General features: G+C 41.4%; 1 protein-coding gene across 3 annotated transcripts in view; it reads left to right on the forward strand.

The window, feature by feature from the left end:
* The window catches only part of CARS1 (cysteinyl-tRNA synthetase 1), a 56,470-nt gene that overhangs the window by 16,928 nt on the left and 22,751 nt on the right, over positions 1-16,791 (forward strand). For 2 of the 3 annotated variants that reach the window (XM_060262057.1, XM_060262058.1), the window contains 9 exons: positions 2,313-2,404; positions 3,455-3,543; positions 4,114-4,210; positions 9,212-9,310; positions 12,188-12,337; positions 12,705-12,845; positions 14,244-14,332; positions 15,936-16,057; positions 16,150-16,262. In XM_060262057.1, the coding sequence (XP_060118040.1) occupies positions 2,313-2,404; positions 3,455-3,543; positions 4,114-4,210; positions 9,212-9,310; positions 12,188-12,337; positions 12,705-12,845; positions 14,244-14,332; positions 15,936-16,057; positions 16,150-16,262 (992 nt within the window). The remainder of the gene's footprint in view (positions 1-2,312; positions 2,405-3,454; positions 3,544-4,113; positions 4,211-9,211; positions 9,311-12,187; positions 12,338-12,704; positions 12,846-14,243; positions 14,333-15,935; positions 16,058-16,149; positions 16,263-16,791) is intronic. The other variant, XM_060262059.1, reaches the window with a different exon arrangement.

Raw genomic sequence — 16,791 nt, forward strand, 5'->3', positions numbered from 1 at the left:
AGCCAGCTTTTCCCACTAAGAATTGAGGTGGATTACATAATTTTACCTTCCCCCAACTCTGAAAATGCTATCACTGACTTTTTGTTGGTTCATATTTCAAGCTTCTTTTGAGTAATTCCTGATATTCTTTTGAATAATTCCCAATCATACACCTGTCATGTAGCAGAAGTAGTTGCAGTCAGCTTTCATGTGGTTGTCACAGCATGAGAAGTAGCCCCAATTTAAGCCAAAATCTGGAGTGTCAAAAAAGTAGGTGATTCCAGTGGTGGTGCTCACTCTTGATCAAAGACAAGAATTTGTCAGAGCCGTTTAGGTCTCTATGTGCTTTAAGATTCTCAGGGGACATATAGCAGTGAATCAGAAAGCCTAGAAATAAATGGACAGTTGGGCTTTGGAATAGTTTGTACGTGTTTGAGAGACACATAGATACCACTACATGATAGAGGGTTAAAATAATGCAAAAGTGGATAAAAATAACTTCTCCCCCTGCCATACTACTAGTACTTGGCATCCAGTGAAGCTGATGGGTGATATGTTGAAGACAGACAAAAGGAAGTGGTACTTTACTGAACATTCTGACCTTGATGGCCTGGTTAGTATTTAGATGGGAGACAAGGCCAGCAAATTGTAGGCAGTATTTCAGCCTGCCCCCCCCCCCCAACCGAGTGCTGCTAGCGCCCTAGAAGAAAGCTTCACTGAGGGAGGACAGGTGCCATCAAGAAACAGCAACAGAGCTACAGTGTTATAGTACTGTCCAGGTACACAACTGTTGGACAGTTATCAGAACCTGGTAAATGTGTAGTTCCATCATCAGCTTCTTACACCCTCTAGTAAAAGTGCTGCATCCCTCTCCCATTTCATTGAAACTCAGTGGGGTTGGAGCTGGGATGTTACTTGCCAGCTACCTCATGAGTTGATGCTGGGTGCCAGTCCTGGTTTTAAGCAAAGGGATTCACCACTATTGCATTTAGTTTGATATTAGGTTCTATCAGAATAAGTTTCACTAGTGCAGTTGATGCAGAAGAAAGATTAATAAGATGTGTCACTTCCATACATAATAATTAATGAAAAAGAAAAGGCATATAGTAATATTGGTCTTAAGGTACCCAAGAGAAGAATCTCAGATATATTTAAATACTACTAGGCATGGTGGCCTCCATCAATATCGCTCAACACAGTAAGCTGGATGACATACAGTGGCTTTATGATAGTTATTTGGGGAAATTCTTCTCTGCTAGCAAATATGGCTTATGCTGGCAGGATATGGTCTTTGGATCCAGTCAATTGCAGATACTATGTATTTATATTGGTTCAAATGTTTTATATATTTATCTCTATTTTAACTTTGTTTTGATCGTTCACTGCTATAAAAACCCTAAATTGGGTGAAAAGGCAGTGTACAAAAGTTTTATGTAAATAAATATGGAAGTAAATGAATAAATTTACTATATATAGCAGGGGTGACCAATGGTAGCTCTCCTGAAGTTTTTTTGCCTACAACTCCCATCAGCCCCAGCCAGAATGGCCAATGGCTGGGGTTGATGGGAGTTGTAGGCAAAAAACATCTAGAGAGCTACCACTGGCCACCCCTGGCATATGGTATCTTAATCCTGGCTGGTCCCTAATAAAGTATTGTTGTTTGGTTCTGTGGTGAAACTTCATAAATTCGAAGTAATTACTTCTCTATTGAATTTGTCCTTTGAATCTGGGGAGTCTAGGTTAGAGATGTAATGTTCAATGAGTTAAAGTGCTGCTTTAAGAGCAGTAAAAGTGTTGATTTAAGAGCACCCTAGAAGAAAGCTTCACTGAGGGAGATGCACTGATAAGAAAGAGGGCAAGTGGAATGGGTTGGCATTGGTTCCAATGCATCCTTTTTCTGGGCTTCATAGCAACTTCATGACTCAAGACTGGCTTCCTCCTCATAACTGCATTTGTGCAGTTTGGTTTTGGTGAGACATGCAGGAGCTGATTGGCTTCTTTCAGATGCTGCAGAACATCCTTGAAGAAGGACTTCCTTGGCAGGGGTGGGGGGGAGTGTTGTCTAGCAGGCTCCTTCCTCTTTACCAGAAATCTCAGTACTGGATGAACTGTGCACTGCATTGTATTGGGAACTTCTGTGTTGCTGCCAGTCTATATATATCACCACCAAAACCATTTTGTACTTTAAACAATAACATCTTTTTGAAAGTGACTACTGTTCAGCCATTCTTTTCCTTTGAAATAGCTAATGATAAGCTGGGGTATTTTGAGTAACAGTATCTTCTGGTGATTATTCATGAAAATTTAATCCAGAGTTTTGAAATAATTTCTAGGTAAAAGCAAGCGCACTCAGCCTCCCTGGTCACCACCACAAGGGACAAAACAACCCAAACTCTGTCTGTACAACAGTCTCACTCGTAATAAGGTAAATCTTTCTGTTCTTGATAACAGCTAATTCTCTTTAAAACATTCTGACTTATCAGGCTATCTAGACTTGGAAATGAAACACCAAGAAGGGAAATGGCCTATCTCTTATCGCAGTGATCCCCAACCTTTTTGGCCCCAGGGCTGGCAGGGTGGGGGCACTGAATTTGGCCTCGCCGCCCTGCCCCCCCAACACCTCCTCCTCCTCCCTCCGTTTTTACAATATTAAGGCTGGGGAAGGGGCTGTGAAGCGCCTTCTGGGCTCTGTAAAGGCTGGCTCCCCCGCCGATCAGCGGAGAAACCATGTGAAACCATGGCAGCAGCGGCCAGTGGCTGCTGAAAAAGCCACAGTGCCCTTGCCTCCTCCTTCCTGACTGGGGGAAGGAAGTGGGAAGGAGGCTGGTCACTGCTGCGGTTTCATGAGGTTTCCCACTGATCAGGTGATCACCAGGGGAGGGGTCGGCCTTTACAGAGCCCGGAAGGTGCCTCATGCCCCCTTCCCCAGCCTTAATATTGTAAAAACAGAGGGAGGAAGAGGAGTAGGCACCGTGGGGGGTAGACTCCGTGGGGAGGGACGGTGAGGCTGGGCCCAGTTAAGGACAGGTCGCGGCCGGAACTGGTCTGTGGCCTGGGGGTTGAGGACCCCTGTCTTATCTTACTGTAACAAAGTAAGCTCAGTTCAAACTTTACACTAATCTATGATTTACATTAATCATTGTTAGGAAACCAAACCATAGTTTGGAGCTTCCAAATGTACAGGTGAGCCATAGTTCAGAACTCCTTGTTTAGTTTCCATTTTGTGCATCTGGATTAGGTCCAATGGCCTCCAGAGGTGGAACAACAGCCATAATTATAATCAGGCATCATTTCAAACTGTAGCTCAGCTTCTTTGGTTTAACATGATATCTGAATTTAGTAGTGAGCCAGTAGTAAAAGTAAAAGCACAGCACAATTTGCCACTTTATCTTAGTATACCTTCTACTGTTTTTGTGAAATTAACATTGAACACATTTGGCTCCTTCTAACTCCCCTGTTTCTCATTCCTTCTAAGGAAGTGTTTCAGCCCCAAAATGGAAATATGGTGACATGGTATTGCTGTGGTCCAACGGTATATGATGCCTCCCACATGGGACATGCAAGGTATTTGAACAGCTGATGACCTTATATAGGGCCCATTTATTTTTAATACCTAAAGACTGCCCAGCATTTTATTTTCAAGAATAATTTTGCATGTTTTTATAAACAAGGTCAGACCACTACACTCTGCAAGTTATCAATCTGATGAGGGTTGTCTAGACTTTCTACTTTTGTATATTTAAAACTGTGATTCAGCCCTCTTGGAGAACAAGATGGCTTTGAACTAATATAAAACCATCTAAAACCATCTCTTTCTTCCTCTTAAGCCAGTGGAATCTGCTGCACCAAAAGGGGGAAGAATCCAGAGGGGAGATTTTGCCTGGTTCCCTCCCCTTCACTGTAGCCCCATATCTCTTGTGAATTAGGGTTCCTCAACTTCCAACATGGGCTTTTCATGGGGCAGAAGGGGCTGGGAGTGGGATGAAGGGAAAGGCCTGTGAGGACCTTCCCTTCACTTTGCAGGATTCAACCCAGTGGGCCTGGCGTCCAGTCCACAAACTGCACGTTGCCGTCCCCTCCTCTGTGTCACTTTTGTGTGCAGTGAAAACATTGTTGTCTTTTTAATTATTTTAGGTCGTATATCTCATTTGATATCCTAAGAAGAATTTTGAGAGACTATTTCAAATATGATGTCTTCTACTGCATGAATATTACAGATATTGATGATAAGGTAAATATAAAATATATCTGTTTTCATTCTGGAATGAGGTTGGCAGGTCTAAATTAAATTGGTTTTAGTTTTATCTTAATGTTTTTATCTTACTTGTAGCCCAAACACTCACTCTGTCATTGGGATTATTACTTATGTGGTATTTAAGCTTAATTTCAGTAGGAGAATGCAGACTGAGGGGCTGACTTGAGGGCATCTTGCAGGGAGGGGGTAGAGTGACAGGAATGGAAAGATAATTTAAAAATTAAGCCTTACTACAGCAGTATTAGAATATCAATTAAATAAGAAATTTTAATGGGAAACAAATGAGTTTGAAATTTTCAGGAACTGATTCTTCTGTCCAATATCAATAAATAGTTCCCATGCTCTAGACAAGTAAAATTCTAACTGGCACAGAGAGAAGTGAATTGGCACATAATTGAGTTTTTCCCAAACCCCAGAGAACTAAATAGCTCATGAAAATAAGACTCATGCTTATGTTGATCTGTTTACGCTTTTCTAGATTTTACAAGTGAAAACACCATAAAGCCATCATAGTTAATATCAATAAAGATCCCTAGAACAGCGGAAAAATTAAATTATCTCAGTGAAAAGCCTAGGTAAGACCAAATGCTTTGGCCTGCCACATAGAAAATGTTGTCAGGTGAGTCTCAAAGGAAAGGACATTTCAAAGGGAAGGTTATCACAACTGAAAACGCCCTCTCTGTAGTTGTTCTTTACTTCATCTCTGAAGAGAACGGTGTTTGGGAAGCAGATCATAACTGACAGGCTGAACAATCTGAACAATCTGTTTCAAGTACTCTGGCCTCAAGCCATTTAGGGATTTAAATGTAAGAACCGGCACTTTCAGTTGTGCCCGTGGCTGGCGCTTGGGAGTAGGTGAGGTAGGCAGCTGCCTGGGGTGCCACCTCAGCTATGGGGTACCTCTGGGCGCCCCTCCCTGCTGCTCTTGGCTTCCTGGGTCATAGGAGAGTGCTCTGTGCAGGCCTGGCTTGGCTACTCTCCCCAGGGGCAGGTGCCAGCCTGGGGCACCGGAGGCCCTAGCACAGGACCTGGTTGTGCCTGGAAATAGATAAACAGTCTATGGAGATCTATCAGCACAGGAGTGATATGATCCCTGTAACCAGACACTGACAACAACCTGACCACATTTTGGACCACTTGAATTTTCAAGCTGTTTCCAAGTTCAGTGTATGACAGTGATCCGAGCATGGATCACCATGGCGAGGTCTTACTTTTTGAGGAATGGTTGTAGCTGGTATATCAGTTGAAGCTGATAAAAGGCACTGTGTGCTGAGGAGACCAGAGCCTCCATCCATAGGCCCAGTTCCAGCTGTATCCCCAAGCTACCAATGTGATCCTTCAGGGTAAAGCCCCTTCCAAGACAGGCTGACGCTGCAGTCTTTGAGCATCTTACCAGCAGTTCCTCAGTCTCGTCAGCATCAAGTCTCAATTTATAGGCACTCATTCATCCCATTACTCCAGGCGCCTGTCAAAGCCTTCCACAGATGCATCTAGCTCAGCTTAGGAGAAGTAGACTTGGGTGTAATCTGCATATTGGTGATACCTCCTCCAGATGACTTCTCCCAGTGGTTTCATATATATGTTAAAATAGCATGGAGGACGAGATAGATCTTTGCTGAACCCCACAGCAGAAGTGCCACAGGGCTGAGCAACAGTTCCCAACATCAGACCCCAATTGGCCAATCAGGTAAGAACAAAATCACTGAAGTGTTGTGTGTCCCCACCCCACCCACCCCCCCAAAAAAATTACTAAAACCCAGCTGGCTTATCCAGAACGGTACAATGGCTGATGGTAGTGAAACCTGCCAGGAATTCAGAAGAATCAAGGAGGATGTAATCCCCATCACCCTTCATTTCAAGCATTTACTATATTTGTAAATGAGTGGTGTTTAGGTTGGAACTTTTTCTTTGCTTCTTACACTTACATCTAACCTTTATTCCATCATGGATGGGTGATTGCCATAGTTTCTGTCACATAGCAGGGGACCTGGAAGGGCCTTCTGCTGGATGCCACCACTTTGGTAAGGGTCTGTCTGGGAGGGCTCAGAGCACCGCCCAACCCCTCAGTTTTCTTTATTAACAGATAACTTTTAAATGTGACAAAGGAGACATAAGGACCCAGGCAGTTTAATAATAACAACAGATTTATTATAAGTGCTTAAACAGTTAGTGGGTAGTAAAGACTTTTAGTGCAACAGTGAATGGGGAAAAATAGTAATGATTGGTACAAAACAAACAAGAAAAGCCCTAATGTGACTAGATACATGTTCCGTTCTCTAAACCAAACCAATTCACTCACCCTCCCTGGATGAGGGATCTCTTTACAGTTGCAACCTCCTCCATCCCAGCCTCAACAGAGAGAACAAACCTTTCTCTGTAGTTGGGCCTTTTATTCTTTCCTCCCAGGTCCCACCTCTCTGGGCAAGTTTTCCCTCCAGAAACTCTGGCACCCAATCAGAGGGACAGAAGGGATCCTGGGAGATGTAGGCACACTAGCAACTCCTACATAGGCTTCCTTAGAGCCCATAGGCTGCATTAGGCCTAGGATCATGACAGTTTCCCAGAAGGGTTACCATTCAGGCACTAGCTAATCCCATAGTTGCTTAGTTTCGACAGGTTTGCTGTATCATTTGCTCTCCTGCAATAACCTGGCATTTGTAAATACATTTATAGCTTCAGTTCAGTGTATATGCCAAGATGGCTGTGTGTACAGTAACTTGAGTGTCAACTTAGTGTGTGACTGTAGTGACCAAGCCAAACTCCTTAATGGGGGTTATTAGCAAGGAACTTAAAATAAAACAGCCGGTATTGTAATGCCCTTGTAAAGAACCGTGGTGCAGCTTCATATGGAATACTGTGTACACTTTTGGTTGCCGTAACTCAAAAAAGTCATTGCAGAGCTGGAAAAAGTACAACAGAGAACAACCAAGACAGTTAATGAGTTAAAGCACCTTTCCTATGAGGAAAGGCTGAAGAGTCCAGAACTTTTCAGCCTTGAAAAATACAGCTAAGGAAGGAAATGATAGAGGCTTATAAAATTCTGCATGGAGTGGTAAGGATAGATAGAGATAACTCTTTCTCCCTGCCCTTTAAGATTAGAACTTGAAGGCACCAATGAAATTAATGGAGAGTAGATTCAGGACAGACAAAAGGGAATACTTCTTTAATCAGTGAGTAATTAAATTGTAGAATTTACTGTTTGTGTATGTAGCGATTGAATTGAATTATAAATATGATTGGTTTCAAATGCAACAAATAAAAAGCTTGATGGAGAATGATATTAAAGCTGAAGGAATAAGGAAAGAGCAAACAGAAATGGAAAGAGTTCTGCTTGGAGATAATGAGAAATTAATTTCAAAAGTGTACAAATTACTTTTACAATGGACCACAGAAGATGAAGTAGTGAAATCTCAAATGATAAAATGGGCAATTAATGTAAATAAAGAAATAAAAATGGAATCTTGGGAACATCTGTGGAAAAACTCTATGAAACTCGCAACATGTCATAGTATTAAAGAGAACTGTTTTAAGATGATGTATAGATGGTACATGACTCCAAAAAAATTAGCAAAGATGGACAATAAGATGCCAGATAGGTGTTGGAAATGTAAAAAGCATGAAGGCTCTTTCTACCATATGTGGTGGACTTGTGAAAGAGCTAAAATGTTTTGGCAGATGATTCAACAAGAGATATCTAAGATCCTAGGATATGAATTTAAAAAAGAAGCAGAGACATTTTTGCTGGGATTACAAATGGAGAATTTTCCGAAAGAAGATAGAACTTTAATATGGTACTTGCTCTCAGCTGCTAGGACATTGTATGCGCAGTTGTGGAAGCAAGAAAAAATACCAGAAAAATGGGACTGGACTTTAAAAGTTATGTCATGGAGTGAAATGGATAAGCTAACAAGAAAATTAAGAGACTGCAATTTAGAACTCTTTAATCGGGAGTGGAAGAAATTCAGAAGATATGTAGAAAAAGAGTGGAAAATAAAAGGACACTGGACAATTTTTGAAGATTAAGACCTTTAAGACAAGAATATAACTTTTGAAGGGTTTTTTTTTCTTTTTTTTCTCTTTCTTAATCAATTTTTGTTTTTTCTTGATAGTTAAAGGTACCTTTAATATCTGTTTTTTAAAAAATAACACTGGCGGAGGTCAATTATTGGGGGGTGGGGTGGGAGGAAAGTAAGATGTGGGGTAGAATGATGCTTTCATCTTAAGGTTTTTTTTTATAAGCTGTAGAAATAGTTCTACTACCATATGTTACTAATAAAATTGTTTATAACGGAAAAGATTAGAACTTGAGGGCACCAATGAAATTAATGGAGAGTAGATTCAGGACAGACAAAAGGGAATACTTCTTTAATCAGTGAGTAATTAAATTGTAGAATTTACTGTTTGTGTATGTAGCGATGACTGCAAACATGGATGGATTCATGGAGGATAGGTCCACTTGTGGCTATTCACCGTGATGATTAAAGAGAGACTCCATATTCATAAGCAGCAAAATTTTTGAATCCTAATGCTAGGAGGCAACAGTAGGGGGAGGCCTAGGCCTTTGTGCTCTGTTTATTGGGCAACAAGGGCAACAGTTTGGCTGTTGTGTGCTACAGTATGCTGGATTAAATGGACCACTGGCCTGATTTCTCAGGGCTCATCTTTTCTCTCTTTTTTTTTTGCAACTAGTACTGTAGGGATGCCAGATTTCATATTTTAAAAGATAGTACCTCACATACCACTTCAGAATAAATGTACAGATGGCAATATATACAACTACAGAAGCATTCTGTTTCAGAGATGGGAAGGGGAAGATCAATTCTGCATATAAGTAGTCCCTGAATTTTCATTAGAATATGGTCATTATATGTAATTTAATCTGTCAGAATGCTCCTTGATTCTTTTTAAAATTTGAGGTGTTCTGCAAGCTAAAACAGTTCTGCTCACCTTCATAATGTATTTCCTTTCGTGTTTCAGATTATAAAAAGAGCAAGGCAAAACTATCTCTTTGAACAGTACAGAGAGAAGAAGCCATCAGCAACACAGCTACTTGAAGATGTTCAGATGGCCTCTGAGGTAAATTCATGGCCAGTTCACCCTCCTCCTCTCTCTGTGGAGGCTGTAATCTTAGCTGTCTTCCTGCCTTACCCCTTTAGAAACTGTGGGGTCAGATGAGGACTCCTCACTGCCTAGGGCAGCCAGAGTTTCACACAATAATGGCCATCCTGACTCAGTCACACTGGCTTCTCCTTCTCGGCACTCCCTCAATTCCAAATCAGCACCAATGCCTTGGCACTTCTTGCATTAGCATCATTATGCTTTAGCCTAACAGAAGAGCTTGATAGTCTCATCCAGGGCAGCAGTTTGTCTGCTTAAAGTTTGGCTGTCTAGCAATGTTGGAGAGAGCTGCTGTTGTCTGTGGTGCAGAGCTTCACAATGAAATCCTAAGCAGACTTCAGTAGACTTAGAAGGGTGTAACTGTTTAGGATTGGCACTATTAGTGTGTTGTAGCTAGTATCCCTTATCTTTCCCCTTACTGGCAGCCTAACATACATTTCCATATTCTTTCTCTCTTCACCCTGTATGTTGTAAACAAAACTCCAATATTTTTCATAAATAAATTTGAGAAGCAAAACAATTTGTGCAGTTTTATATAATAAATTGTCTTAATTTGAATTATCCTGACAGGTTTTCCTGGTGTAATAATTCTGGCATGTGTTTTTAAGATGAGATGCCATGTATTTACTACCTTGTATGTTAATATGGTAGATGAAAGCACTTGGAGTTTTCTAAAATTGAAAAGGGCATGCTAATCCAGCATAGGCACCAGCACTAGAGAGTCTGCATATTGTAGTAGTTAGAGTGTTGTACTAGGAACTGGGAGAACCTGGTTCAAGTCTGCACTCGGTCAGGCAGCTCACTGGGGGAGTCACTCTCTAACCTGCGTTAGAGTCTAGTGTGGATAAAATGGAGGAGGGAAGAAGAGTGTATGTAACTCTGAATTCCTTGGAGAAAGGGTGGGATAAATATGAACTAAATAAATCAGACATTTTAATTTTTAAAAAGCATACCCTTTAGATCAGGGGTGCCAAACATGCAGTCCGGAGGCTGAATTAGGCCCCCAGAGGGTTCCTACCAGGCCCCCAAGCAACTGGCTGTCATCTGCTTCCTTCTCCGTATATCTTGCTTCCTTCTGCATAACAATTTGCTTTGCAAGGCTTGCTCAATTGCACAGGAGCTACAGAGCAAAACCTCTGTTTTCGCCATTGGCTGAAGATCCTCCCTTGGGGAAGAAGGGGGAGGAAGGCAGAGCTTGTTTTTTCAGGCTCTCTCAATCGCACTACTGAGTTACTGAGCCAAGCCTCTTTTCCTTCTATTGCCTGAGGCTCCCCCCCCAGTCCCCTGGGGAAGGAAGGAAAGAACAGACAACCAAACACTGTGATATTGCTGGCTAACATATTGTAAACGTAAAAAAAAATCTTATAGAGCTATTTATAACATAATAACTAAGCACAATGTATGAAAGAGTTCATCTAGCGTAATTTTACTAAAGAGTCCATCCAATGAGTACCTGATTTAGACTCATTTCGTTGAGTTCTTTCCATGTCAAGGTTATCAGCCTCTTGTAGTATTTCAGTGTATGTATTAGGAACAAGTCAGTCATTAACTTCTTCTTTAAACAGATGCAAAAGCCTTCTGCATTTGACTGATAAATGCTTTCTGCAACCTCTTTATTTCTTTCAAATCTCTTTGTTTCTTTCCAAATTAACATCCTGGGATAAACCATGGCAGTTATAACAAGATACAGCATAAAGCTATGATGTTGTTGTTTTTTCTGCTTGTATTGGAGATATTGGCACTATGTAAGAATACATGAATTAATCATGTAATTGTGTTTGTGTCCTTTATAAAGCTTATATCTTAGGCAGGCGAAACAGTTGGTTCCTTTCCTTGACCGTGGCGACCTGGCAATTGTGATTCATGCAACGGTCACCTCGAGATTGGACTACTGTAATGCTCTCTACTTGGGGCTGCCTTTGTCACGAACCCGGAAATTTCAGCTAGTGCAGAATGCGGCTGCTAGGCTGCTATTGGGGTGGCCCAAGAGGGAGCACATACAGCCAGCTCTGTAGGAACTGTATTGGCTACCAATAGTGTACCGGATTTGTTACAAAGTGCTGGTTATTACCTTTAAAGCCCTATATGGCCAAGGACCCGTTTACCTGAGGGACCATCTGTCCCCACATGTTCCCCAGAGAGTGTTGAGGTCTGGATCTCAACATCTCCTAGTGATCCCCGGGCTGAAGGAGGCAAGACTGTCGACCACCAGGGATTGGGCCTTTTCAGTGGCAGCCCCCTCCTGGTGGAATCAATTGCTGGAGGAGGTTAGGGCCTTGCGGGAGCTCGCTCAGCTCTGCAAGGCCTGTAAGACCGCTTTCTTCCGGCAAGCCTTTAGTTGACTGTAGGAGAATTCTGGAACAACTGTCATCCTGAGAATATGAGTAACATCTGATTTGTTAGCACCAACTGTATATTGTTTTTAACTTGTATTGTTTAATGGTTTTATTGATTTTTATGATTGCGATCATAGTATACTGTGATCTGATGTAAGCCGCCTTGAGCTGCCTTGGCGGGGAGGGTGGGGTATAAATCGAATTAAACATAAACATATCTCTGCTACCTAATCTTAAATAGGTACACACATGGCCCAACTCAACATGGTCCAACGGTCTCATTTATGTCAGATCTGGCCCTCATAACAAATAAGTTCGACACCCTTCTTTAGATATTTGACACTGTGTTTACACAGGGATTTTGCCATCAGTGCAATGCAAGTATACTTAAATATTTGATAAGATGACCTTCAAATTAAGTATTTGATAAGATGGTGCCAGTTTCTAATACCTTGCACACTGTTTCATTAACTGCTTTCATTCTTTTAAAATTCATTAGCCCTTTTCAGTTAAGCTATATGAAACAGTCGACCCTGACAAGAAACAAATGCTGGAAAGGATTCAGAATGCAGTAAAAGGTGCTGTGGAGCCTCTTGAAAAAGCACTGCAAAAGGGACTCTCTGAAGAAGAAATCAACAAACAAGCTGAGGTTTGTACACTGAGTGTATTTGAAGGTGTAGGCTTGGTGACATGTTTCTGAAACAGCTCATTATGAAAGGCGTTATGGCTGATTTCTCCACTAATGTATTTCCTCTTCTTCCTGGAGACCCCTCCCCAGTACTCCAACAAAGTTTGATGTTCCCTCTGTTGCAAGTTTTCATGTGTCTGAAAGGGCTGCTGCCAGAACAGGAAAATCAGCAACATACTCATATACTCTGTATGCATAGGAATGCTTTGTGCATGTATAAGACCCTACTTGTATTTGTTCCAAGTATCCTAATATCTTGAATTTGTTCAAACACTTTGGAATTTATCATCCTTTAACAATCTTGTGTTGCATACATTTAATATTTCAGGTGGTATTACATGAAGCAAAAGATATACTTTCTGAGTGGCTGGATGCTAAATTGGGAAGTGAGGTGACTGACAACACTATCTTTTCAAATCTTCCAAAATTCTGGGAAGAAGAATATCATAAAGATATGGCAGCTCTCAATGTGAGTAAGCATGTTGATCCTGCAAAACAAAAATAGGATGAAATCTAGTATTTGTTATGCTTATCTATTCCAGCTTCATGCTGCTCAGAAGTAGGGATGAACTGGCTGACAAACAAAAGTTCATCATGAATTTTGGCTAGTTCACGGTTCGCGAAGAGTTACCATGAATGTCCACAAATTCTGATGCAGTTTGTGGCAGTTTGTGAAGAGCAGAAAGCAGGGGTTAAGCCTTTGCTTTTTGCTCTTCACGGAGCCCCGTGGCGCAGAGTGTTAAAGCTGCAGTACTGCAGTCCTAAGCTCTGCTCACGACCTGAGTTCGATCCCCGGTGGAAGCTGGGTTTTCAGGTAGCTGGCCGAGGTTGACTCAGCCGTCCATCCTTCCGAGGTTGGTAAAATGAGTACCCAGCTTGCTGGGGGGAAAGTGTAGATGATTGGGGAAGGCAATGGCAAACCACCCTGTAAAAAGTCTGCCGTGAAAACGTGAAAGCAACATCACCCCAGAGTCAGAAACGACTGGTGCTTGCACAGGGGACTTTTCCTTTCCTTTCCTTTCCTTTCCTTTCCTTTCCTTTCCTTTCCTTTCCTTTCCTTCTGCTCTTCACAAAAAACAGCTGAACTCCCTGCCCCTCAGCTGTTTGCTTTAAATGACTTGGAGCCATTTTACCCTCTGCTTTCTGCTCCCTGCCACTTTTAGTGGGAAGTAGAATGCAGGGGTTTAAATGGCTCATGAACTGATACAAATCTGTTCAGTTTGTAAGCCAGCATATCTGTTCATGGTTCAGTTTGTGGTGCAGTCATGAACTGGAAACCTAACTGCAAAAATGCGATTTGTTCCCATTCCTACTCACAAGGCCTAGAAATCAAACTTACAATGATGGTGGCAACAGGTTTCAAGCTGTAGCTTCTGTAATAGACTTCATCATGTAACCAATTTAGCTTCTAGTTAAATAACATGGTGAGACTTTCTGATGGAAATCTCAGTAGATGTCCTTCTCTGAAACTAATTTGAGAACAGTTTTGGGGGTTTTTAAATAGTGAAAATTATTTACATGCCTAGAAAATCAGAGCAAAAAACTGCTTTACTTAGCCAGACCAATGCAGTTATTTTCCTTTTATTTGCAGGTAGATTTTCTGGTACTGAAGACTTCATTTTTGCCCTTGGAAACATCTACTGTGCACTCAGTTTTTATTATGTTAAGTGCCTGGGAAACCAGAGCTTCTGGTTTGAGTTTCAGGCTGCCTCCTTGCTTTCTGTTGGGCAAATCTTAGTTAATTTTCCTCTATTTGATTGATAACATTATTACAGAATTTTAAAAGAGGATTGAAAAGTGTACTGAGGATCTGGTAGAAAGAAGACTACACAGTGGAATGCATGTATAATGTGTTTGTTGCTTGTAGGTGTTACCTGCAGATGTCTTAACTCGTGTTAGTGAATATGTACCAGAAATTGTGGACTTTGTTCAGAAAATTATAGATAATGGATATGGGTGAGTACAGATTAGTCTGGATTTTCCTTGTATTTGTCTCATATGACACACACCTCTTCTCTGTATTTCTCACAGAACCCACCAACCCCCCCCCCCCCTTTCCCTTAGTCCAGAAATTATCAAAAGATCATATGATGGCCTACCTAACTTGAAGCTATTCCTACTTAGACATTTTCTTTGTTGTTAGTGACAAAGATGCTATTTTTATAATGGTTTGTACTGATTGAGATTTTGTAATCATTAGTAATCTTTGCTATGCAATATTAAGAACTGTAGCAAAGTCATTAGGTTTCACCAGTGTGTTTCATGCAGATGATCTGGCTCAGGCCTCAGATTCAGTGGGAGTTCACAGGAGCTGTGCTCCTGAACCTTTCTGAGAGTTCCACCCCCTCCTTCTGAGAGCTCCACTTCCTTGTCCCTTGAATAGTATGTGCAGCTGCATAACAATCCCTGGATGAGCTCCACCACCTATTTTTCTACAAAATGACCCCTGATCTGGCTTATGAGCATGGTCAGATGTTTGCCAGCTTATTGAGCGTTGAAAAGGTTTTTTGTTTTTTTTCTATGGTTCATTTGAACCAACCTTTTAACAATCTTTTTTGCCTTCACTGGTGCTTGTACTCAAAGGCTTGTTCTGTTCAACCTGGTTGAGGTTTTCATAAGGAGGAGTTGCATCAGTGCTTAGTTCTTGTGACCCCTTCTTACATACCCAGGGAAATGCTGATCACCACTTCGGGGTCAGGAAGCAATTTTTCTCCAGGCCAGATTGGCCAGGGATCCTGGAGGTTTTTTACCATCTTCTGGGCATGGAGCAGGGGTCACTGAGTATGTGTGTAGGAGGCAGATGCTTATGATTTCCTGCATTGTCCAGGGGGTTGGACTAGATGACCCTGGAAGTCCCTTCCAACTGTGAGTCTAATTCTTCAAACTATGGTTTTGTATGAGGTAAGAATTGACAAGTGGTTGTAATGGTGGCTGGTTCCTTGCTGGAGACGCAGGTATTATAGAAATGGAAATGCTGAGAGGATTGCAAATGAAAGCAAACAAATGGCTGGTTTGCCTGTGCATTTGGAAACTCAAACCATGGCTTGGTGTGATACCTGAAGTGAGTCATACTGTCCTCCTGAAATTGTACAGAGGGTTTTGACCTATCATTTTGTGATTGGTATTGCTGAAAACACTGAATGGGAAAGTAACTTTAAAGTGTGAAATTCAGCAATTCTTTACACTGGTATTCTAATTGAGATCCATGTGGTACACCAGTGTAAATCTACACTATGACCCTCCACAACAAAAGGTATAGCAGTAGTACTAAGAATAAAACTATAAAGGGATTCTTCTGGTACCCTTTTCTCCTTTCTCCTGGTGTCCTTTTCTTCTTTCTCCTATGTGCTGGTCTTTTACATGCATGTTTTGTACGATGGTTCTGATAACAAAGAGATCGTATACTTCAGATTTGCTCCCAAACCCTCTTGGTCCTCTTGGTGTCCTCCTAGAAGTGCACTATGGAAACCAGTGAAAGAAACTGGCCTTTGTGTACAGTAGTAGCAACATGTTTCGTAGCAATAGATGGCTGGTGAAATAGTATGTTTTGATCTTCTAGTTATGTGTCCAATGGATCTGTCTATTTTGATACAACGAAATTTGATGCATCTGAGAAACACTCCTATGCAAAGTTGGTTCCTGAAGCTGTAGGAGATCAAAAAGCACTTCAGGAGGGTGAAGGTAATTTAATTAAATGCATGAATTTCTGGTGAACATACCCACTTAATTTTAAAAGATTTCTGAATATCACAAAGTTGTTCCTCCTCTCACAGGTGACTTGAGCATTTCAGCAGACCGCTTAAGTGAGAAACGTTCTCCAAATGATTTTGCTTTATGGAAATCCTCCAAACCAGGAGAGCCCTCATGGAATTCTCCTTGGGGGAAGGTAAGGATTATGTCTTGGATTCAATGATCCTACTGTGGGAACAAAAGGCCACTTCAGCTCAGGAGTGAAATGGTTACTCCTTATCCCTTGTCTGCAACTTTTTGAAAATTGTTCTGGAGCCTCCCCTGACAATCTGGAGCTGATTTCCCCCCATCTGCAACTCCCCTGTGCCCTTCAGTATGGCAACATCACTCTTCCATCTTCCCACACATGTACAAGTAGAAGTTCCTTCCACTTTTGTGGCAGCACACTTGGATCCAGATTACTATCCGTAGGGCTCTTAAAGGCATCTCTTCTATGTAAGTTTTTGTGTAGGTTAAGAGTGATTACATTACATAACATAATTTCCAGTCTAAGGACAAGTTCTGGCATTTACTTTTTAAAGTCATGCATGTACACAGCTGTATTTTAAGATGCGCATTTAATTCCCAGAGGATGAGTAATGCAGACATCCTTTGAAAATAAATGTTATTGCCTGGAGGCTCCTTCAGTCTTGTATCCTGCATATAATAAAACTGCTGATTTTGGT

Source organism: Heteronotia binoei, chromosome 21 (assembly GCF_032191835.1).
Source record: "Heteronotia binoei isolate CCM8104 ecotype False Entrance Well chromosome 21, APGP_CSIRO_Hbin_v1, whole genome shotgun sequence".
In the NCBI taxonomy this organism is placed as follows: domain Eukaryota; kingdom Metazoa; phylum Chordata; class Lepidosauria; order Squamata; family Gekkonidae; genus Heteronotia; species Heteronotia binoei.